Here is a 24346-nt window from a genome sequence, read left to right on the forward strand (position 1 = left end):
CCATACAATGACATCTGCCATACATGTACAGCGCACAATGGGCAGGAGTTAAGACTGAGATGAAATACCAAGCGCAGCCTGCAGACAAGAGTAGCGCTGTTTCCTTTAAGAGAACAGCCTTATCCTAATAAGAATTCCATGTCATTTCCATGTGTTTCTGTGCCGTAATACCGCTGCATGTCTATCACAAACCAGCGTCCTAATCATGTCTCCTTCACTTCACAGTAATGTCATTGTTATTAGGGACTCATACTTTGGATCAAGCATCAAACGAAAACTTAGGTATCAAAACGCGCATCATTGCACATCTGCATCTGCTGCATGCTTGCATCGTGTCTGCTGTGGGGGCCGGAGGATTATTCATCATACAGCTTTTGGGTATCTAAAAAGCCCTTCCCCCTAAAGAAAAAAAGATCATCCCACTTCAGTCAGCTTAAAATGTTCTTTTCAACCATTTTTTATAGATAGAAATGCCCCCTCTAGTGGTGAGAAATAAAGCTAACAGCCACATTTACGTGAATGAGCTGGGCTGCAGCAGAGCAGAGTTCAGTACACAAATATTATACAAACAACCTCGCTACAAAGTTATAATACCATAATCACGTTTATAACATAAATACAGCGCCAAACTCAGGACTGTTATGGATTTTAGAATGTGGACTCACTGGGCTAACCAACCAGCCTGGTTTTAATACCAGACTGGGTGACCGGCAGACAGGAATACCTAAGAAGGAAAACTGGGCCTAAGGTACGCAGGGAGATGGAAGGGGCCCTGCCTACAAGCAGGGTAATCGCCCTGATAAGGGCGGCCCTGTGCTGGAACCTAGGGCCTGACTAGCCCTGACAGAAAACAGGGATGAAGCACTGAAACACAGAAACGAAGACACTGCACAGAACTAACTTACTACAGAGATGAGAATGAAGCACAGACAAAAGGAAATGGACACACATACAGGTACAGAACACAAGGCCAAGGAACAAACGGGATATGCAGATAAAAGTTAAAAATAGACTTAAATAGTCCAAAGACAGTAGACCAAGTAGTGGAGTGACGAGAGGAAACACCAATACTGAGGCCACCAGGAAGTGGACCAGCTCAGCTTAAATAGGGAAGTGATTGCCCATTAATCCCACAGCTGAGCTGCGAGCCAGAGGGCTGGTTAACCCACTCAGTACTGGATGGAAACAGACAGATAGGATCCATATGCACATAAATAGCAGAATGATGTTTGCAGTTGCCCAGAACTGCAAGGGGGCAGCAGACATGAGTAGCAGACCTTACAAGTACATAAATGCAATACCAGAACCAAGCTCAGTACATAAATAATGTAATAGAACAGAGCTCAGTAGATAAACAGAGCACCAGAACAAACCTCATAACATAAATACAACACCAGAACCAAGCTCATAAGGTAAATACAGTACCAGAACCAAGCTCAGTACATAAATATAGCAGCCGGGCCTAATTCAGTTCATAAATACAGCACAACCAACTGCAGTATAACATCACAATACTAGAACCAAGCTCATAGATCTGCCCCTGGGTGCCTCATCAATCAGCTGTCAATGGCCTCTACTGAGGACAGGTCACCAAGCTTAGAGATGGGGCAGACTCTGTAAAAAAAAAGGTTGAAAAGAAGTGGTAATAAGTTAACAGAAGAGCTCATCCTCCAGAGGTAGCAGAGATGAATTTGTCAGTGTAGCATCTTTTTGTTTCAACACTATTCTTGGTGAAAGCCATTTCCTTATTTGTAGTGTTGCATAGGACTGCTGGCGAAAGCTGCTGCATTCTAAGTAGTGTGTGCGATGCCATACACAAAGCAAGTGGCAACACATTCAGCTCTGCTACATCTGTAACCACTGGCTCTTTTTCATTTTAGGGGGAAATGCTCTTAAGGCTGGGTTCCCACGGGGCGGAATTGTTGCTGAATTTCCGTGCGGACTTTTTTATCCCGGGATAAAGCAGCAAACTGCACGAGATTTGCAAAAATCTCATCCACGCGCTGCAGAGAAGCCGTTGTGGCCAAGCCGCGTTGAAACTGACGTGCCATGCGGAACTCAAACCCGCGGCATGTCAATTTTATCGCCATCTCCGCTGCGGCCATCTCTCCTCTCTTGGGGAGAGACGGCCCGCAGCGGAATGCAGGGGGTGAAGCCGCTTCTAATCCCACACCAAATGGCGCGTGTTTTGAGGCTGCATTTCTGCCACAGAAATCTCGTGGTATTTCCGTGCGGTCATTTTGCGAGATTTCCGCAGGATTTCCGCCCCGTGTGACCGCAGCCTAAAAGCCGTTGGCAGGTTTTTGGAAATGTGTTTGCAAAAGAAAAGACAATAAACATTGTAGTCACCGACTAATATACTTCATGTTGTAATAGCGCCCCCTGTGATGAGATACAGTACAGCCATGACACGTGGCAACATTACACAAACAGCCCAAAGACGCGGACGCTACATGAGAGCGGCGCTCCGGTTTTATGTAAATAAAGTTTAGAGGGGTTTTCCAGGCCTGAACAAATAAAAACCATTTTTGGGAAAATAATCACATTTTTGCATCGCTGCGTTCAAAGACTCAGAATTGTTATATTTTTGTCTGTGAGGCTGTGATGACCCACTTTATGGGCAGCATCTTGGGGAACAGATGAATCTTTTTGAGAAGCAAAATGAACTTTTTTTATAACATTTTCCATGCAGGAAAAAAGGTTTGTTTAATATATTGCACGGGTCATTACAGCTGCGGCGGCACTAAACATGGGGGGGGGGGGTATTTTAAAAATTATTTTTTCAGTTTTTTTCATCTTTTTTATGTCCCTGTAGGGACTTGAACCGGCAATCTTATGATCGCTCAGATATTACAGTGCAGTACTTCTGTGCTGCAGTTTATTACCTCTATTCATTCACATTAGAATCCATGGCAGAACCAGAGACCATTGACTGGCATCTGGTTTTCATAGCAACCCATTGGATGGCAAAGGACCGATGACGTAACAGAGGGAGCCCCCCCCCCTCTATTAACTCCATACATGCCGCGATTAACATTGATTGCGTCACGTAAGAGGTTGATGGCGAGGATCGGTCTTCTGTCCAATCCCCACAGTCACAGCCAGCTCCTGAGCCTGCACCATCCATATGCCATAAAAGCACAGTATTTCGGAGTAACCCCTTCCTGTCCATGACATACATGTAACGCCATGGGGCAGAAGGGGTTATTATGTATGCTTGCTGTCTGTGAACATATTTGTTAACCAACACATGCTGAAACCACATCCTGCTCATAGCCAGACTCATCACCTGTATCAGTCACTCATGATCAAGATTTTTTTTCATCCTCTGGATGTAGATAAGAATGTTTCCATGCACTGACAGCAAGCAGAGGTCTTATTATGCAGAGAAAGCTGCAGGCTCCATGTAAAATCTCTAACAGCACTCTGCCATCCATCTATCATTTGTAATACGGGTGTCGTGACATGTGGGAGAGGCTCTTCGGGGCCCCACAGGGCCCGGCTGCAACTTCTACCCCTGCAGCCCCTCTAGTTACACCCCAGTTATACAGCTAACCATTATTTACATAAAACCAGAAAACCCCTTGAAAAGGATCTTTAGTTTCAGAAAAGGAAGCATATAGTTAGAATGAAAAGTTATGGAAATGTCTGATGTATTTTCTGCATCAATCCTTTACTGTCCCAAGATCTCTGCTTGCTGTCACTGAATGTGAACCTTCAAAAAAACAAACAAATCTGTTCCAGTCATATGATGGGCTCTCGCCTTATGTGCACTTATGAGAGTTCAGTCTTAGAACACATTTGTGTGTCCATCAATAACCAGTATAGATTACCCCCCTTTAGTAACAGCAAGCAGAGATTTTGAACCACAGTTGATTAACACAGAAAGTATATGAGCAAAGTCTATAATTGTCTATTTGCTGAAACCAGAGTAAACCTTTAATAACGCAGATCTAGATGATGTCACCCCGTACAATGGGCGCTGTGTAGACATGAGGTATATTAGGGAGTCTCTTATCTACTTATTAACCCTTACAGCGAATACATTCTCTAAAATCGTCCGACCCCATAACTGGAGCATGTAGCTACAGCAGCATCAAAAGTGGATCTTGTGTCAATGTTAGGAATGCTGCAAAAGTACCTGTGGAGCTCTTGTAGTTCTAGTTTATAGTTCTTGTGTAACATCACATCAGCGTGTGGAGGAGCAGCTTATTCTGAGGTACGTCAGTCTCTCATCTTCATATTCTCCATCATCAAAGCCACTTGACTTTTGCCATCCTTTCATATTCTTCTGATACAAAGCTCCAAATCCTCAGCAAAGACATAGAGGTAAATTATGAAATTCTGTCTGCCTGCAGCTGTCACTAGAGGGAGCTCATGAGCTTTCTGTATACAGTTCTACATTACATAATAACACAGTATGCAGCAGCTCCCTCTAGTGGTGGCTGCAGAAAACCAGAATTGTATTACTTCACACTACGTCTGTGCGGGAGATTTGGAGCTGTGTATCGCAGCATCTTAGAGATTTTCTTGCGTTACTTTAATGTATGCTACAGTCTCATTGATTGCAATAAATACCTTATACCACCTTCTTTCTAAGGTTCTATTCCCACTGCTTAGACATATGCGCAAGGGAGCGCTCCAGTCATACAGAGGGCCGAGGACTCTACTAAGGGGGCCATTCAGCGTGCGTCTAATATAGGGTGTGAATAGAGTCTCAGTCGTTGGCAGAGGTGGCATCAGCTTCTTCACAGCTTGAGCCCACCTGGCGTGGAAAGGCCATGTCCCCATCTGGGTAGGGGTGCTCTTCAGACTGGCTTCTCTCGGAGCGCTGACGGACGCCATTTCCGGATATCACTTTTGGAAAACTTAGTGATAATTAATGACAAAGAAACAGCTGAATGTAAGAAAACTCGAGGAGCAAAAACAACTTCAGGGCTCGTTTACACGTAGCGGAAGGGCTGCAGGTTTCCACAACCGAGTCAAAATCTGCATCATTTTTGTATCAAAATCTGCACCAACATCTTGGATTTTGATGCGGTTTTTGACACGGGAATCGATGCAGATAATCCCCACTAACTTTGCTGCATGTGAACATACACTGAAGGTCCCTGCTCATGCTGGACGGCAGATTCGCTATCCACAAGTGTTAATGCGGGTTTTTTCACATATTTTGTTACGGATTTCCTGCGCTTTGCAATAAGTGAACTTAGTGGTGGAAACGCGCTGAACGAATTGACACGCTACGACTTCAAAATGCGCATTGCAGGTCAATTTATATGTGGAAAATATCGGAAGTCGTACATGTAGGTTCATTACAGTCTTTGCTGTCGCTGTATTACGCTGCGCATTTACTGTCACAAGATCTACAGCTGATATAACGCCGGCGCGTTTACCTTACCGCATCTGTGTGCCGCGTATTCTGACTGGTGACCTTCATTCCAGGTGAGAAGCTTTTTCTTTCCGGCTCACCCAGTCATAATAACCTAAATATAATATAATAATGAGATTGAATGGTCACCAAACTGTGAACGAACTTGTGCTCATGTGATAACAAGTAGAAGTGCTAATTACCGTAATTACCAAAAATGATGATTTTGTGGTGAGAAACCCTGTAATGTGCTGATCAGACGGGGCGGCCTTCTAAGATGCTGTCTACTGTCTGTTGTCATGTTTCTCTCTATCAATAGTAACACCAAGATGATCTCCGGAAGTGGGGAGTCGTTGTCGTTGTCTCTTGCTGCCCATAAAAGTCTATAGAGAGGAGAGGGGAAGAGGAGGAAGCCGCAGACTACTGATGGGAAGTTTAGCCCTTTTTGTTGAGCCAAATATTTTAGCTCAACCCACCAAAAAGAGCCAGCACTGTCAGACCCTGAATGGCTCTTCATTATAGGTTGTTCTAGCTTTCTCTTGTAGAGTCAAGCGAAGCGCAGAACAGCGGACAGCCAGCCACCTCCTTTACCCATTTCCTTTCATGTTGCGGCCCATGTGCTATACTATGCAAGGGAGGGATGGGGTTGTCCTGTTTTAATCTCTACGGAGTCAAATTAGAGGAGACAACAGCCTGAGCAACCACTCAGCTCCAATGTAAGAGCCACCTCTGTCTGGCATCGTTCCTGTAAAGGAGTCAGCTGACAGAGCCCGCTCATTCATGAAGGATCCATCACTAATGCAGAGTGAGGCAGAAGCAGATACGTATACAGATTTGCTGCTACAGATGAGAGTGATTACTGCCTCACAGCTACTGAAATCACATCTACGCTGCTCAGTACGTCTGTAGTGTCCTACATGAAGTTGTTAAGTCTCTGTGTGTTATATAGAGAGTTAAGCAACTCACACATGCCGCTTTTTACCGCGATTAGTGTGGAGTGTCGAGTGCCGCGCTAGCTGCAGTACAACGCCGCCACTGATTTCAATCGAGCGCTGTCTATTTTATTTTTGTGCGTTTTAGTGCTTTTTAACGCACCTCACCACCCATGACGATGATGGGATACATTAAACAGAGCTGTCAAAAGCAACCAGCTCAGCGATAAAGAAGAGACCCTGCTCTCTTTTGTGTAAAGTGTACGGAGACATCATAGCAGCAGTCTACACCCACCAGCTCAGAGATAGAGAAGAGATCCTGCTCTCCTATGTGTGCAGTGTATGGAGACATCATAGCAGCAGTCTACACCCACCAGCTCAGAGATAGAGAAGAGATCCTGCTCCCCTATGTGTACAGTGTATGGAGACATCAGAGCAGCAGTATACACCCACCAGCTCAGAGATAGAGAAGAGATCCTGCTCTCCTATGTGTACACTGTATGGAGACATCATAGCAGCAGTCTACACCCACCAGCATAGAGATAGGGAAGAGATCCTGCTCTCCTATGTGTACAGTGTATGGAGAGATCATAGCAGCAGTCTACACCCACCAGCTCAGAGATAGAGAAGAGATCCTGCTCCCCTATGTGTACAGTGTATGGAGACATCAGAGCAGCAGTATACACCCACCAGCTCAGAGATAGAGAAGAGATCCTGCTCTCCTATGTGTACAGTGTATGGAGACATCATAGGAGCAGTCTACACCCACCAGCTCAGAAATAGAGAAGAGATCCTGCTCCTCTATGTGTGCAGTGTATGGAGACATCATAGGAGCAGTCTACACCCACCAGCTCAGAGAGAGAGAGAGAAGAGATCCTGCTCTCTTATGTGTGCAGTGTATGGAGACATCATAGGAGCAGTCTACACCCACCAGCTCAGAAATAGAGAAGAGATCCTGCTCCTCTATGTGTACAGTGTATGGAGACATCATAGCAGCAGTTTACACCCACCAGCTCAGAGATAGAAAAGAGATCCTTCTCTCCTATGTGTACAGTGTGTGGAGACATCATAGCAGTAGTCTACATCCAGCAGCTCAGGGATAGAGAAGAGATCCTGCTCTCCTATGTGTACAGTATATGGAGACAACATAGCAGCAGTCTACACCCACCAGCTCAGAGATAGAGAAGAGATCCTGTTCCAGTATATGTGTACAGTGTATAGAGGGATCATAGCAGCAGTCTACATCCATCCAGCTCAGAGATAGAGAAGAGATCCTGCTCTCCTATGTGTACAGTATATGGAGACATCATACATCAGCAGTCTACACCCACCAGCTCAGAGATAGAGAAGAGATCCTGCTCTCCTATGTGTACAGTGTATGGGGACATCATAGCAGCAGTCTACACCCAACAGCTTAGAGATAGAGAAGAGATCCTGCTCTCCTATGTGTACAGTGTATGGAGACATCATAGCAGTCTACACCCACCAGCTCACAAATAGAGAAGAGATCCTGCTCTTCTATGTGTACAGTATATGGAGACATCATAGCAGCAGTCTGCACCATCCAGCTCAGAGATAGAGAAGAGATCCTGCTCTCCTATGTGTACAGTGTATGGAGGCATCATAGCAGCAGTCTACAGCCACCAGCTCAGAGATAGAGAAGAGATCCTGCTCTCCTATGTGTACAGTGTATGGAGACATCATAGCAGCAGTCTACACCCACCAGCTCAGAGATAGAGAAGAGATCCTGCTCTCGTATGTGTTTAGAGACATCATAGCAGCAGTCTGCACCCACCAGCTCAGAGATAGAGGAGAGATCCTGCTCTCCTATGTGTACAGTGTATGGAGGCATCAGAGCAGCAGTATACACCCACCAGCTCAGAGATAGAGAAGAGATCCTGCTCTCCAATGTGTACAGTGTATGGAGGCATCAGGGCAGCAGTATACACCCACCAGCTCAGAGATAGAGAAGAGATCCTGCTCTCCTATGTGTACAGTATATGGAGACAACATAGCAGCAGTTTACACCCATCAGCTCAGGGATAGAGAAGATATTCTGCTCTCCTATGTGTACAGTGTATGGAGACATCATAGCAGCAGTCTACACCCACCAGCTCAGAGGTAGAGAAGAGATCCTGCTCTCCTATGTGTACAGTATATGGAGACATCATAGCAGTCTACAGCCACCAGCTCAGAGATAGAGAAGAGATCCTGCTCTCCTATGTGTACAGTGTATGGAGACATCATAGCAGCAGTCTACACCCACCAGCTCAGAGATAGAGATCCTGCTCTCCTATGTGTACAGTGTGTGGAGACATCATAGCAGCAGTCTGCACCCACCAGCTCAGAGATAGAGAAGAGATCCTGCTCTCCTATGTGTACAGTGTATGGAGACATCATAGCAGCAGTCTACACCCACCAGCTCAGAGATAGAGAAGAGATCCTGCTCTCCTATGTGTACAGTGTATGGAGACATCATAGCAGCAGTCTACACCCACCAGCTCAGAGATAGAGAAGAGATCCTGCTCTCCTATGTGTACAGTGTATGGAGACATCATAGCAGCAGTCTACACCCACCAGCTCAGAGATAGAGAAGAGATCCTGCTCTCCTATGTGTACAGTGTATGGAGAAAAGTCCATTTAAAGTATACTAAATGTAAAAACAATATTGTAATATCTTACTTCTATGCTGAGATCTGATCACTTGAAGTTACAGGCCCAAAGTCTGAGGCTGCACTACTGAGGGGGTCTGCTGTCAACATGTCCCCTTCATCCAGATACGGCGTTGTCATGGAGACCTGTCATGACATGGAAATTCTGATTACAACATACACCGTTTGCCATCTTTGCCTGCATCTGTGGGAAACTCGAAAGCAGCATGATGTGTCTGACTACTGATGCACAGTATGCGTCGAGCAGCGACAGGAGCACCACGGCCATCTTGGAAGAATGAAGAGGGGGCCCAGGAACAGGTAGAAGCATCAGAACAGGAAGAAAGGATGGCAGCAGATAATATACACCCTGCCCCCCCCCCTCCCCCCAACCCCAATCCTCCGAGCCATGGACAAATCTTGTTCCCGGACTGGAGGGTCGCAGTCTTGTCATGAAGACCTTTGGGGATCAAATTCACCCGATGTAGCGTAGCTCCGACGCACATAACCACCTCTGTCGCAGCGCGGAGGAAGTGGCAGTGAAAGAAGTCAACGAGTCATTAGAATCTCTCAGTAGTGCAGCCTCAGGCTTTGGGCCTCTCATTTCAAATGATTGGGTCTTAGCCTAGAAGTAAGATATTACAAAGCAGTTTTCACATTTCTAAAGTACACAATTCAGCTTGTTTTCTGGAATGTCTCCTTCAGCAGCCCTTGTATGAACGGAGCTCGTCCCCGAACAAGTCTGCAATCTTATCATTGATATACGGCTGCTTAAAAAATGCAACCGAGTCCGTCAGCCTTCTAGAAATAAAGATGGCGCAGACTAACGAGGATCTTGGCTTATTGGGGTTGTACAGGATTACAAAAACATGGCTGCTCCCTTCCAGAAACAGCGCCTCACCTGCTCAAGGTTGTGTCGAGTATTGCAGCTCAGCTCTACTGCAGTGAATAGAGCCAGCGCTTGTCTTAGATTAAATGGCACTCTGTGCAGAAGTTTTTTTTGCCGCCACTACATCATAGGAAAAATAAAAACAATATTCTGTAGAATACATGCAGACTGACAGGCAGACAATCCGCTTGTAGTCTATAGAAAGCAGCAAGATAACAGCATACCCACCTAGGACAGCTCAGTGAATAAATAGTGTACCAGACCCAAATTCATAACATACATACAGCACCAGAACAAAGCTCAGTACATAAATACAGTACCAGAACCCAGCTTGATACATAAAAACAGCACCAGAACCAAGCTTAGTACATAGCTACAATTCAGAACCAAGCTCATTACATGTATACAGCCTCAGAATCAAGCTCGTGATAAAAATCTAGCACCAGAACCAGGCTCATAACATAAATACAGTAGCAGTACCAAGCTCAGTACATAGATACAGAACCAAACTCATTTCAAATAATACAGCACAAGAACCAAATTCAGTACATAAATATAGTACCAGAATCCAGCTTGATACATAGATAAAGTGCATGAAACAAGCTCATAACATAAATACAAAAGCAGAATCAGGCTCAGTATATGGCTATAATTCAAAACCAAGCTCATTACATATATACAGCCTCAGAACCAAGCTCATAATAAAAATACAGCACCAGAACCATTTATAACATAAATACAGATAGATATAGAACCAAAATCATTTCATAAATACAGCACCTGTACCAAGTTCAGGACCGAAAGACAGCCCTTAACATAAATACATTGGAACTAAGCTCAATAAATAAATATGGCACCAGAACCAACCTCAGCACATAAATACAGTACAAACCAACCTCCGTACAGTTACAATAGCAAAACCAAGTTAATAACATACATACAGAATCGGAACCAATGTCATAAAATAAATACATCACTGGAACCGAACTCACTACATAAATACAGTAGCAGAATCAAGCTCATAACAAAAACACAGCACCAGGACCAAGATCAGTACATAAATATAGTAGCAGAACTAAGCGATTGTGTTGTGGAGACATAGAAGAGCTGGCAGCGGCCCCTCAGAGCATCAGAGGGGAGGATACAGAGGCGGGAGGAGGATGATTCAGGAGGTGTAACTGATGGAGACTCGCTGACATCATGGTATCTGTCCCTCCGACTCTAGAATATGGATTATATGTGGCTCGGGTCTAGATTTTCTTTTGCATGGCCCTGTTATAAATCTTCTTACCGGTGCCTGTGTCCGAGCAATGCTTGAACAACGGATGAATGTGGAATCTGGGGACCTGCATGATGGATAAGGACTTCCAGTAATTTACAGTTGGGGAGTATTCATGGGGGCACAGACTGCTCCATAAAGGGGCACAGACTGCGCTGGGCCCATACTGTACCCGTAGGGACCTTCTCAGGCATCTTCTGTTACAGGAGAATGTGGCACCTCTAGGAGGCAGAACACGGAATGCGCGTTAGTCAGTAATATGGAACTGTAGGGACTCGTACGCCTGACCTTATCTCATGAAATTAAATTATCTCCTATCTACAGGATATCTGATTAGTAGGGATCCAACCACTAGGAAGCCACCAATCCTGAAAACCAGGGTCTTTGGGGTCCCCAGATGAATGGAGAAGTGGTCAAGCATCTCTGGCAGTCCCACTGGAATGAATAAAGTGGTGCGATCCATGTGTGACTGTCTCTCCATACTCTGTTCTGGAGATCAGTGGGGTCTCAGTGATCAGTTCGTTTTCTGGTATCTTGTGGATGGGGGGGGGGGGGGACTCAAGGACCATTTACACGGGACAATTAGCGCTCAAAATGCGTTCAAACAAATTAATTTGAGCAATAATCGGCCCGTGTAAATGCAAAACAATCCTTCACTGTCCTCCACTTCATAAAAACAATACGGGAAGGTGAAGCGCTGATGAGAAGCCCGGGATCCAGCGGTGATCTGCCTGTCTAAACGCTCAGCACGAGCGCCAACAACCTGAGCGCTGATGTCCGCACTCGTTTACACAAGTCTCGTTGAGCCCCATGAGGCTGCGCCAATTCATCAGAAGTTGTTTTGAAACTTCCTCGTTTAAAAAAACCCCAAAACATCTCCATGGTAACGGACAACAGACAAACCCTACGCCGCCTGATCTTCCAGGCGAAAGGGGCTTGTAGATGGAATGTTATCTTTCAAAAGATTGTACAAGAGATCATAAGTGAATGATCATTCGGTTTAATCGCGAGCCGACTACTGAATGATGAAGGGAAATCGTTCATTTTTTGTCGGTCGTTGCGGCATAAACATCTTCATTGGCTCATTCGCCAGTCATTCGGTTCAGACAGCGCTTCAGTCCTACTGATTCACAGCGAACGAGAATGAATGAACAATTCTGAATGATTTCTTGTCTGAATGAGTCGGCGATGAACCTGCCTCTCTAAACCGGCTGCAGGAGAGCGAGCGAGCCAACGGCGACGCCACCCTCTTGTGTGCGCTCAAAGGCTAATCGGCGCGTCTAGGACTATTACTATATCCCATCTGCACTACAGAACAGTACTGATAGAGGACAGGACTGCAGGGCTGCGCCGTACAGCCCAGGTATGAGTCAGGACTGTAGAACTAGGTAACCCCTTAATGAGGCGCCACTTTTTTTTCTCCATTTTTGGTTTCTCCTCCCACTTCCAAAGAATCATAGCTCTTGTTTGCCCATCGGCGTCGCTGTCGGAGGGCTCGTTGTTGCTTTTTGTGGGACGAGTTGTATTTTTCATTGGTCCTATTTAATGTATCATGTAATGTACGGAAAATGTCTACAAACCTTTAAGTAGAGGGAGATGAAAAAAAACAACAAAGCGATCCCGCGGCCTGCGGGGAGAGGCCGGCCTGACTCTATGGTGTATAAACTGCAGCAAAAGTGAAGTTGAATTTCTTCTATGGCACAATTAGGGCCAAACCACATTTATAGAGGGTTTATTTTGCTCTTCTTCTGCTAAAAACTAAAATATCTTTGAAAATTTTTTTTTTCTGCCGCTATCTTCTGACCGCTCAGCTCATGTTAACCCCTTCACTGTATAACATCCTGGGGTGCGGGGTATGTATACAGCAGGATCAGGAGCTATACATGGTGGGTGCCGGCTGTCAGAGACAGCTGACACCGGCCACGACATCCGTGATCAGTAGGAACACTATCTGCAGCTGTTAACCACTTAAATGCCCTAATCGACATTTGGAGGTCCCAAACAGCCACTCTGATGAAATCATGAGGGGCTTTTCAGTTGCCATGGCAGCCTGGGCTCTTCTGATGGCCCGTATGGCTGATTGACCATCAAGCCATGCCTGTGGTGTGCCTTGATAAACTGTCAGAATGCGGACTAAAAAAACTAAAATGTAGTAAAAACTCACCGCCCTTCACTTTATGATCAAGATAAAAAAATAAAAACATGTTTGGTATTGCAGCATCTGTAAAACTGCGATCCATCAAAGTAACGCAGTATTCATCCCGCATGGTGAAGGTTAAAAACAATACACAAGGGCAGTGTTACGGCAAAAATATATGGCCGTTTAGGGACCGCGGAGTGTACCCTGAGACTGACGTCATATGACCCATGTTACGGCGATAGCCTGCCTGAGGGACTGCGGAGTGTACCCCGTGACTGACGTCATGTGACCCATGTTACGGCGATAGCCTGCCTGAGGGACAGCAGAGTGTACCCCGTGACTGACGTCATGTGACCCATGTTACGGCGATAGCCTGATGAGGGACAGCAGAGTGTACCTTGTGACTGACGTCATGTGACCCATGTTACGGAGATAGGCTGCCTGAGGGACAGCAGAGTATACCTTGTGACTGACGTCATGTGACCCATGTTACGGCGATAGCCTGATGAGAGACAGCAGAGTGTACCCCGTGACTGACGTCATGTGACCCATGTTACGGCGATAGCCTGCTGAGGGACAGCAGAGTGTACCTTGTGACTGACGTCATGTGACCTATGGTAGGGCGATAGCCTGCTGAGGGACAGCAGAGTGTACCTTGTGACTGACGTCATGTGACCTATGGTAGGGCGATAGCCTGCTGAGGGACAGCAGAGTGTACCCCGTGACTGAAGTCCTGGTGACCCGTGCTACGGAGATAGGCTGCCTGAGGGACAGCAGAGTGTACCCTGTGACTGACGTCATATGACCCATGTTACGGCGATAGCCTGATGAGGGACAGCAGAGTGTACCCCGTGACTGACGTCATGTGACCCATGTTATGGTGATAGCCTGCTGAGGGACAGCAGAGTGTACCCCGTGACTGAAGTCCTGGTGACCCGTGCTACGGAGATAGGCTGCCTGAGGGACAGCAGAGTGTACCCTGTGACTGACGTCATATGACCCATGTTACGGCGATAGCCTGATGAGGGACAGCAGAGTGTACCCCGTGACTGACGTCATGTGACCCATGTTATGGTGATAGCCTGCTGAGGGACAGCAGAGTGTACCCTGCGACTGAAGCCCAGGTGACCCGTGCAGTAGGGCTGCCCACACCTAGAGTTCAGTACGTCATATGACGGAGGAATTAAATGACAGAGCCCACACAGTTATGGATTCATCAAAGAATTCCCACCCGATCGATGTCGGGCATCTTTATTTATAGCCCCTCACATTGGGGTGCCCCAACATCATTGGACAATTAACTATGCCAGTCTATTGGTTAGTTTCCAATCCAACATTCTTCATAGGTCAGTTTAACCCTTCATGTCCATTGGTTACATCTCATTATTCCAAGTAATATCATAGTTCTTTGGACAGTTCTCAATCCGACCTCTGATTGGTTACTTCTTAGACATTACATGGCATTCATTGGATACATTCTCATCCTTCATTTGCATAACTTCAAGAAACTATTAAGTCGCAGTAATTAACCTCTTGACTGAGTGCCAAGAGGCCAAGTAGAAACGTCTTATCTCATCTCAGCATATGTGTCGCTGTACAAAGATAAGAACACGGCCACGTGATTAATCTAATACATTTCATGATTCTCCTGTGGCGTAGGTATTAATTCAAACATCACTTGTATATACACATGTATACATATATATATACATACACACACATCTAGTCCACGAGTACTTCACATGTTATTACATTAAAGGCATCAGCGCTGCCTATTAACCTTCTTGATAGTCTTATCTTATCTGGACACATGTCTCTCAGTACATACGGAAATTAGACAAGTTGTTTTCAGGTATATTCGACAGGGTCTCCTACTGCGTACTTTAAATTCATACTATATATATATATTAATTGTCCATAATCCAATATTTTCTGTTACACCAGAATTGTGTTTTTTTGGTCGCCCGTAGAGATGAGCGAGCATACTCGTCCGAGCTTGATGCTCGTTTGAGTATTAGGGTGTTCGAGATGCTCGTTACTAGAGGCGAGTACCACGCGGTGCTCATCTCGATTAAACGAGCACTGACCATTGAATTCAATGGAGCCGGCAATACAGCCGACTCCATTGAAAGCAATGGGCTGCCGGCGAGCGCGGGATGAATTGTCGGGAAGGGCTTAAAAATATAAGCCCTTACCTGAAAATCATCCTTAAGGGTGCGTTCAGACGAGCGTGTTTCGGTGCGTGCATACACGCACAAAAAACCGCTTGTATTTACAACACTGCATTCCCTATGGTGTGTTCACATGTCCGTACTTTGCAGGTGCGTGCCTGCAAAGATAGGACATGCGTGCACCATAGGGAATGCACACATTGTTTTCAATGGAGCCGCGGCTGCTGCCGGCGGCTCCATTGAAAACAATGGCCTGCTGGCTCCCTGCATTCCTTTTCAGGGAAGGATTTTACATATAAGCCCTTCCCTGAAAAAGAAAGACTTTAGTGTAAAAAAAAAATAAAAATACAGCCATTCTCTTCAATGGAGCCGCTTCTGCTGCCGGCGGCTCCATTGAAGACAACGGTCTGCTGGCACCACCAAATTGTTTTTCAGGGAAGAGCTTAACATATAGGCTCTTAACTGAAAAGGAAAAATTTTGGTGAAAAAAAAAAAAATTCAGCCATTCACTTCAATGGAGCCAATCACAGGCAGCTGTATTGCCGGCTCCATTGAATTCAATGGGCTAACATCGTTCTTCTCTGCCACAGCTGTTACAGCTGTGGCAGAGGAGAACGATCTTTATGCTGACAGTGCGGGGGGGGGGGGGGGTGTCTCACTCTTGCCACTATTGTGGCTTAATAGTGAGACCTCGGAGCCCGAAATGCAGCCCTGCATGTTGCTCCTCGCCTGCCCTATCCATTTCTGTGTTTTTTACATGACTTTGGTGATTTGCTATGATTTTCACAAATGAAAACCTTAGTGGAGCACCAGTCATATACAAAAATGCTCGAGTCGCCCATTGACTTCAATGGGGTTCGTTACTCGAAACGAACTCTCGAGCATCACTGAACGTTCGACTCGAGTAACGAGCACTCGAGCATTTTGGTGCTCGCTCATCTCTAGTCGCCCGGTCTCCAAGAAAAAATGTAATAAAAAGTAATCAAAAAATCATATGAAATCCCAAATGATACCAATAGAAGCTGCGGGACGCCCCACAGAGCCCGCATGAGTGTATCCACAGAAAAAGTAACAAAATAAGATGGCGATAAGACGGGGACTCTTTTCCCCAAAGATATTTTATTTTTTAAAAGCAGTAAAGCAAACAAACCCCCTACGGATCTGGTACCGGCTCAATCGTACCGACGCACGGAAGAAAGGCATGTCATTCTATGCTGGAGAAAAAACAAGACCCTCCGCTTAGAGATTTATAAGTGTTCTCATATACATTATATGGAGTATTAACCAGCACCATCGTCCCGCAAGGAACAAGAGACTTGGAGAGGAAAAACAAAAATGGGGACAAAAGGGCCTTTTTCATTAAGGCGTTAATAACTAAGCCACCCCCTTCACTATCTCTGCATTGGCCATAACAGACGAGGGAGCCCCCTTGTAATAACGTCATGAGTAGAGAGAAGGGGCATCCCGCATGACCCGGTATTGGAACCGCGCGGAGTGGAGGTTGGGACGCCACTGCTCCAGGTAAGTAGCACAGTAGGAGATCTGCTGTGGGGTCTCCTGTCTGACAGCAAGTAGAGTTAAAGCGCCGTCTGTTCCATCTGAATGGGCATGGAGAAATCTCTCGCTCCACCCCGTCCGGTTCGCGGTTCGACTTGCGTTCGCTTTCTTGTTTGACTGATTATACATTGTTAAAGGATAACTCTGAATACTGATGCGCTGCATAATGCTTAGCGGAGGGCCATAGGGGGCGCTGTATGTTATGAAGTCTCACAGACTATGGTTACGTCACATGCTTGTCATACGAATGGGCATCCTGTCATACTACATTTACCCTCTAGGGGCGCCACTGCAGGAGAAATGTTAGGCTGGATATGGCTTTCCCGACAAAATCAGCTGTTTTTAAGGGTGATATGAGTGGGACTCAGGGTGATCTGCTGGTCCTCACAACCCCTGTATTCTCAAAGGGACTGTGCATCTTGGCGCAGCTCCTTCAAAGGGCTAGTCCCATTCTAAAACACATAAGCCCAATGTACCTAATGCAACACTGCCAGCAACATCACCATGTAACTAGCTTCCTGATATTCTATCCTGACGGATAACTTACAGGCGGTCATGTGACACCCTTCCAGGATGTTAGCACTGGTTTCACCAATATAGCCTTCCACGTCCCAGGCCTCTCACTAGCCAAGTCAGAAACCGACTGCCCACTGATGAGGGGCAAACACCCCAAAAACAGCTGTCTGTGGATGGAATCAGGCTTGGCTTTCAATTCCCGGTCATTGCTACAAGGCTTGTATAAAGAGGCTAACATTGACTTGCAGGAATGCTACCTTCCAATAGATGGCACTGCAGAGGTATTGTTCCATCTCCCTCATTTACCGATATAGCCTACATGCAGGATATTGTATGCTACATCACTAATGACGTAATGTTCGATGTCTGGCCAGAAGTGCAGAAGCCGGGGCCAGGTCCTCATCCACGTGCATGTGCTCTCCAGAATGGTATCTGCGTCTGCACCGCATGGCTGAAGTGATAGAGTGATGGGTGGAACAAAACACTTGTATGGCATGGAAAATGCTTAAAATATGGAAAAGTGGAAATCCAGCAATTCCCAAGCAGTTCTCCAGTGCGCTTCGGACTTCTATTCTGTCCTTCGCACACTGTGCATATAATTATACATCTATAAATGAACTGTAAGAGCAAAATAATGTAAATGGACAGAAAAGCGTTGATAGACTCGTACATTCTCTAGGGAGTGATGAGTACAGCCTCCCCCACAGAGACCAAGGAGCGACAGGGAAGTCTTGCTCCATATCCTCTCCATGTGTGTATAGTATAATCCTGCCTTATTTAGGGTTCAGGCAGTCATTATATCACCCATCTTATAATTCTATTGAGATGACTCTGCTCATAATGTCCAAGTCTACACAGCAAAGTTGACAAGTAACACAGTAGCACAGATGAGGAGGTTGACAAAAAAAAAACTGTGTTAGCACTCACCAATCAGAAAGTAAATGTAGTGCAGCAGTGGTCCAACACAGGGGTCCCTAAATCCAGTCCTCAGGGACCACCAACAGATCATGTTTTCAGGATATCCTTTAGTAACACCACCTGTGGTAATGTCTGAGGCACTGATGATAATTACATCACCTGTGTAACACTGAGGAAATCCTGAAAACATGACCTGTTGGCGGTCCCTGGGGGCTGGAGTTGGGGAACACTGGTCTAACACGCTACCAATGCACAGCATCAGGTAGTCGGAATATTGTGGCAGCCATGTTGCAAAACATAAATCGGCCCCAGGAAAGAGCAGATCCATGGGACAATGGCATAGAAGATGAGTAGCGGGTAATATAACCTCCGGTCACTGGACAGAATTTCGTGACAGGACTGGAGGGTTGTCCTTGCTCGCCTTCCTCTGTACCCGCTCTAGTTCTTATACAAAGGTGCCAAAAGCTGTGTTCTGACTAGTGAGGTGTAAACAGGCAGAACTGTGGTTTGCAGTAGAAAACAGGAAGATGATGATAGCAGCGGGTGTAAGTTCTTTTCTGTTTTACCATTTCCCTAGACTGTGACTACTTCCTGTCTAACATATGTATTTTACTTCATTTCAGTCAAAGGTGGAGCCTGTTGGATCGGGTGCGGCTATCCAACCCACGTGGGAACAGCCCAAAAGCAAAAACATTTTCCCCACTGAACGCTGACGGTGTAGAAGAGAGCCCCTCGAAGGAGCCAAAAAACATTGCTCTGACTAACAAGGAGCGATTCCGCACCGCACTGAGGATGAAAGCCTACGCTTTCTGGCAAAGCTCAGAAGGTAAAAGACACAGAACAAATTCCTAATCCCAGGTTTTAGGCCCTCCACATTTGGATCAGAGGGTGGAGGCGGTATATTACCTCTAGTTGATTTTGTTGCCTATGATTTGGTTCTGCTGGTTCAGACTACCTAATGATCCATAGTGCATTGTTAGTGTAAGGACTAGCAATGCACTATACCTGCTCTGTGATTGGTCAGTGCTGATCACGTGATCATGTGCACTGGTCAATAACAAAACAGTGCATTGGGTAGTTAGAAAATGTCAATGGCCATCTTGACTGCCTGAAAATGGCAGGGCAACTAGTGGAACTGAATGATGGCCGATGCAATTAACTGCAGGTAATGTACCCCTTCTGCTCCTGGGGCAGAATGATATTGCAAAACTGGAGACCCCCAACATCATAGGAACAGGGGTACTGTGTCCTCACTATATTTGGATTCTTTTTAGCAGTCCCATAAAGTCTGCTGCTGTTCCATTCATATTGGGGGGGACATGGGACTAACGCCATTTTTCCTATAGTGGCGCTACAGGGGATTAATCATTTGCTGCCCGGTTCCTCAGAGACGGCTGATTGCAGAATGCTGGAGCAGGACAACCTGTGATCAGCTTATTGTCAGAAGACCCTTTCAACAAAAAGAATTGTCCAAAGCGGGGAACCCTTTAATTAACCCTTTTCAATCCAATTTGTATCCTGGTTTTCCTAGGGGGCTTACTCTTTTTCTGCCGTTATACAACGGCGCTATATGCTGGCTAAAGCCAGTACTGCATGAAGTGACCCATTGGATAGGCTCCGACAACAGAGAGGCTGGCAATATACAGTAAGAGAACTCTGATGGACGTCTTCCAACATCGGAGCTGTACAGCTTTAAATCATAATGTCTTAAGACGTCAGACAGTGGATTGGAAAGGGTTAACAAATTCACCGCTGTTCCATCTTTACGTGTGCAGCAGACATATAACCTCTTCACTTCTCTGTAGATGCTGGGACGGCCGGAGATCCCATGACGGAGGGCGCTTACAGCAATGAGTTCATGGTAGAAGATTTAATCCCTACGATTAAAGTGGCCATCCACGCCTCTAGGTATTCCGGAGCAATCCGTGCGATTACCTTGTATGAATGTGAAGTCTGTAAGCCGCATGAGGTCCCCACCTTCCCCCATGCATGTAGGCCATAGTATGTCTAAGATGGGGAAAGTTATGAGGTGCTTGTTGGTGGGGGGGGGATATACGCGGGTACGGGGGGGTACATGGTTACACGGGGGGTATGCGGTTACGGGGGGGGGTGGTACGCGGGTAGACGGTTTAGATAAAGCCAAGCTTTTATAATAAAACTCACAAGTAACTTTGTCTCACATGCAGAATATTACAATTCCTTTTACGTAAAAAAAAATTTAAGGAGACTCTGAGGCCCTACGACGTGAAAGACGTGATAGAGCAATACTCTGCGGGCCATTTGGACATGCTCGCGAGGATTAAATACCTCCAGTCAAGGTAACACGAAAGTTCTGCTTATGGTTATTGTTAATTTCTACCGTTATTTTAGGTTTTCAGATGTGAATGTAGAATTTATACATATTTTATGAAAATTTATAATCCAAACAATTGCGCTCCAAGTATAACATACCGCCGCGCTCCGGAGCCCAGAGAATCAATGATGGATTCTAATATCCAGATGGTTATTGTGACGCCTTTCTCAAGCAATGATAAAAATACAATGAAATAGATACAATTAAAAGGTTTAACTCCCATGACCTGCTCCCGGAGGACGCCGGTGTGGGCGCCATCTTGGTGTCACGGGATCCGGCAGATCCATCCACGTGACACCCTACGTCACATTGATCACGTGACTTACCACGTCATTCAGCAAATCCATTCACAAAAAACGGATCAATAATACATTTGTCCCATGACGGCATACGTCATTTACACATCCATTCACAGAACATGGAGCGGCTTCATGTACCTCTCCCCACCGATCCCACGCTTACTTCACTTGTCAATCACAACTACCCCTTCGCTCCTCCAAAATGGGGATATATCTGTCTATATAAAAAAGCATTATATCCAAGCGATTCTCTTCGCCAATATTACTTACATAAAAACTAGAGATGAGCGAGCACACTTGTCCGAGCTTGATGCTCGCTCGAGTATTCGGGTGCTCGAGATGCTCGGTACTCGAGTCAATTCCATTGCCTTCCTCGCACCATTTTCTAGCCAATAGACATGCAGGGAAGGCATTACAACTTCCTCCTGTGACTCGCCAGCCCTATACCACGCCCCTGCAGTGAGTGGCTGGTGAGATCAGGTGACCGCCGAGTATTTAAAGCGGTCCCGCATGCGCAGACGAGCTGTCACTGCTCGGGAGCGCGCTGGAGCGGCCATTCTGTACCATCCTCTGTTAGAGGAAGGTGCAGAGCCGCCCAGCTGTCCCAAGAAGCCGCCCAGCTGTCCCGCCGTCCTGCTGTCCTGCCGCCCAGGTAAGTGATGGGCTGGGGGGGCTGCCGCTGCGCCGGGGGCGGGCTGCGCTGGGGGGGGGGCTGTCGCTGCGATGGGGGGCTGCCGCTGTGCCGGGGGGGCTGCTGCTGTGATGGGGGGGCTGTCGTTTTGATGGGGGGGCTGCCGCTGTGATGGGGGGGCTGTCGCTGCGATGGGGGGGCTGCCGCTGTGCCGAGGGGGCTGCCGCTGTGATGGGGGGGCTGCCGCTGTGATGGGGGGGCTGTCGCTGCGATGGGGGGGGCTGCCGCTGTGCCGGGGGGGCTGCCGCTGTGATGGGGGGGGCTGCCGCTGTGATGGGGGGGCTGCCGCTGTGCCAGGGGGGGGGGCTGCCGCTGCGATGGGGGGGCTGCCGCTGCGATGGGGGGGGCTGTCGCTGCGATGGGGGGGCTGCGCCGGTCACCTGCTGCCTGGCGGTGGGTGACCGGTCGGCCGTGTTCACTCCAGGGGTCCGGTCGGCGGCTGCGGGGCGTCTGGTTGTCAGGGAGACACAGCTGGTAGCGTCTCGGGAGCGCGCACGTCGGGCTACAGCAAGCGACGGGAAAAGAGCCGGCGGCCATCTTGGGAAAATTTTTATAAGTTGCTGAAACGCTGGAACGGTAAGTACAAACCAGCTAGAAAACTCATTTACAGGGGGGCTTAGTAATGTATGCTTAATTAGGGGGACTGGGCAAAAAAAAAAAATCCACTCCTGCCTCGAGACATCTCCTTTAAGTGACTTACTAATATCCAATATTTAGATCACATTCATAGTATAATTGATATGGTCAACTTAACAATACTCACAACAAAACATGTTCCTTTTGATATTAGCTCGTAATATGCCAGTAATAAGCTACTATCTTAAGTAATGTTTGTCTCTTTTTGTGTCTAATTGTGCATAAAGTGACCACACAAAATTGACTAGAACTAACATGGCTCACTATATGTTCGATATGTGACTATATGGTCACATTCACCCATTATCTGTTCCTTCATAATTTAGTAGCATTGAGTTGCGTCATGATACCATGTGTTCACTCCTCATAGGATCAACATACCATATTCATTATGGTGATCACCTAAATTTGATTAGTGTTATTATGTTTTAATATGTGGTTGAATGTGTGACCATATGGCACATCTACCATCATGTAATTATTGTGTGTTTTCCATATATATTGGGTTGCGTTACTAAGTCACATGTTCGCTTCCCACTAGATCAATATATAATATCCATTATTGTCCCAGTAGACCATGTAATCATCACGTCATTATGTAACGCTATCACATGACCACTCCATTCTGGGAGCCCTTATCTTCCCAAACCGAGCATGTGACCACCGCACCACAAGGTCACGTGCCCGATCATTGTAATACACTATACCACTACTACCCCGGCAGATCATGTGACTATCGCGTCACTACGTTATGTAACTATGTTAGTACACTGCTCCGGGGTATGTTACTTTCCCTATTATAGTGTATTACAATGACGCGATTACATCACAATATGTCACCACGTTAAGCATCGCGTCATGTAACGCGCCCGGACGACCCGGAAATTCCACTATGTCACTTGATCACGTGATCATACGTCATCGCGTCAAGCGTCGCATTATGTGATGCCCCCTGACCAGGTAATTTTAAAATTATGTATATATATGAATGGTTTCATCTATGTATCTTATGTACTTGAAAAAGGCTATTTGGCCGAAACGCGTTGTATTCAATAAACCGTGGAACTTACTGCCGGTGTCTACTGATATTTGACACGCCATCCCGGATGAGGAGGCGCCTGTATATAGGCTCCTCCGTGAAGTAAGTTATCATTACTTACCTATCTGCTTTACCACTACTGCATATGGTTTGAGCGCTGAGGATTTTTTTCTTCTTGTTTGTACCTATTTCTTCTCCTTCATTCCTACATGATTGGAGTTTCCTCTAGCTGCTCTCTCATAATTTTATGAGATTCCTTAAGCATCCATGATCATCTCACCACTCTCTGGATTAGAAGCCCTTCATTTACATCTATTCCACATTCGAATACCTGTCTAGTGAGCGCTATCCACCATTCCTCAATATACTGTTATCTAACTAATTTTTCCGGACTTCGCCTACACTTATGGTACACCAATGTTTCAGGGGTTCGCCTATACTCTTGCTACAGAAATGTTACAGGTGTCTGCCTATACTTCTACTACAAAAATGGTACTGTGGTCTGCCTATACTGCTGCTACAGACAGGTTACAGGGGTCTGCCTATACTTCTGCTACAGAAATGTTACAGGGGTCTGCCTATACTTCTGCTACAGAAATGTTACTGGGGTCTGCCTATACTGTTCCTACAGAAATGTTAGTGCGGTCTGCCTATACTGTTCCTACAGCAATGTTACAGGGATCTGCCTATACTGCTGCTACAGAAAAGTTACAGGGGTCTGCCTATACTGCTGCTACAGAAATGTTACAGGAGTCTGCCTATACTGCTGCTACAGAAATGTTACAGGGGTCTGCCTATACTTCTACTACAGAAATGGTACTGGGGTCTGCCTATACTGCTGCTACAGAAATGTTACAGGGGTCTGCCTATACTTCTGCTACAGAAATGTTACAGGGGTCTGCCT

General features: G+C 46.2%; 1 protein-coding gene across 1 annotated transcript in view; it reads left to right on the top strand.

Annotated features, from left to right (window-relative positions):
* Window positions 1-24346, top strand: part of KCNQ3 (potassium voltage-gated channel subfamily Q member 3) — a 223699-nt gene that overhangs the window by 181821 nt on the left and 17532 nt on the right. Inside the window, exons 10-12 of the mRNA XM_066578783.1 lie at window positions 19048-19250; window positions 20230-20332; window positions 20611-20742. Of these exons, the coding sequence (XP_066434880.1) occupies window positions 19048-19250; window positions 20230-20332; window positions 20611-20742 (438 nt within the window). The remainder of the gene's footprint in view (window positions 1-19047; window positions 19251-20229; window positions 20333-20610; window positions 20743-24346) is intronic.

The sequence above is a fragment of the Eleutherodactylus coqui genome, chromosome 9 (assembly GCF_035609145.1).
Source record: "Eleutherodactylus coqui strain aEleCoq1 chromosome 9, aEleCoq1.hap1, whole genome shotgun sequence".
Lineage (NCBI taxonomy): Eukaryota > Metazoa > Chordata > Amphibia > Anura > Eleutherodactylidae > Eleutherodactylus > Eleutherodactylus coqui.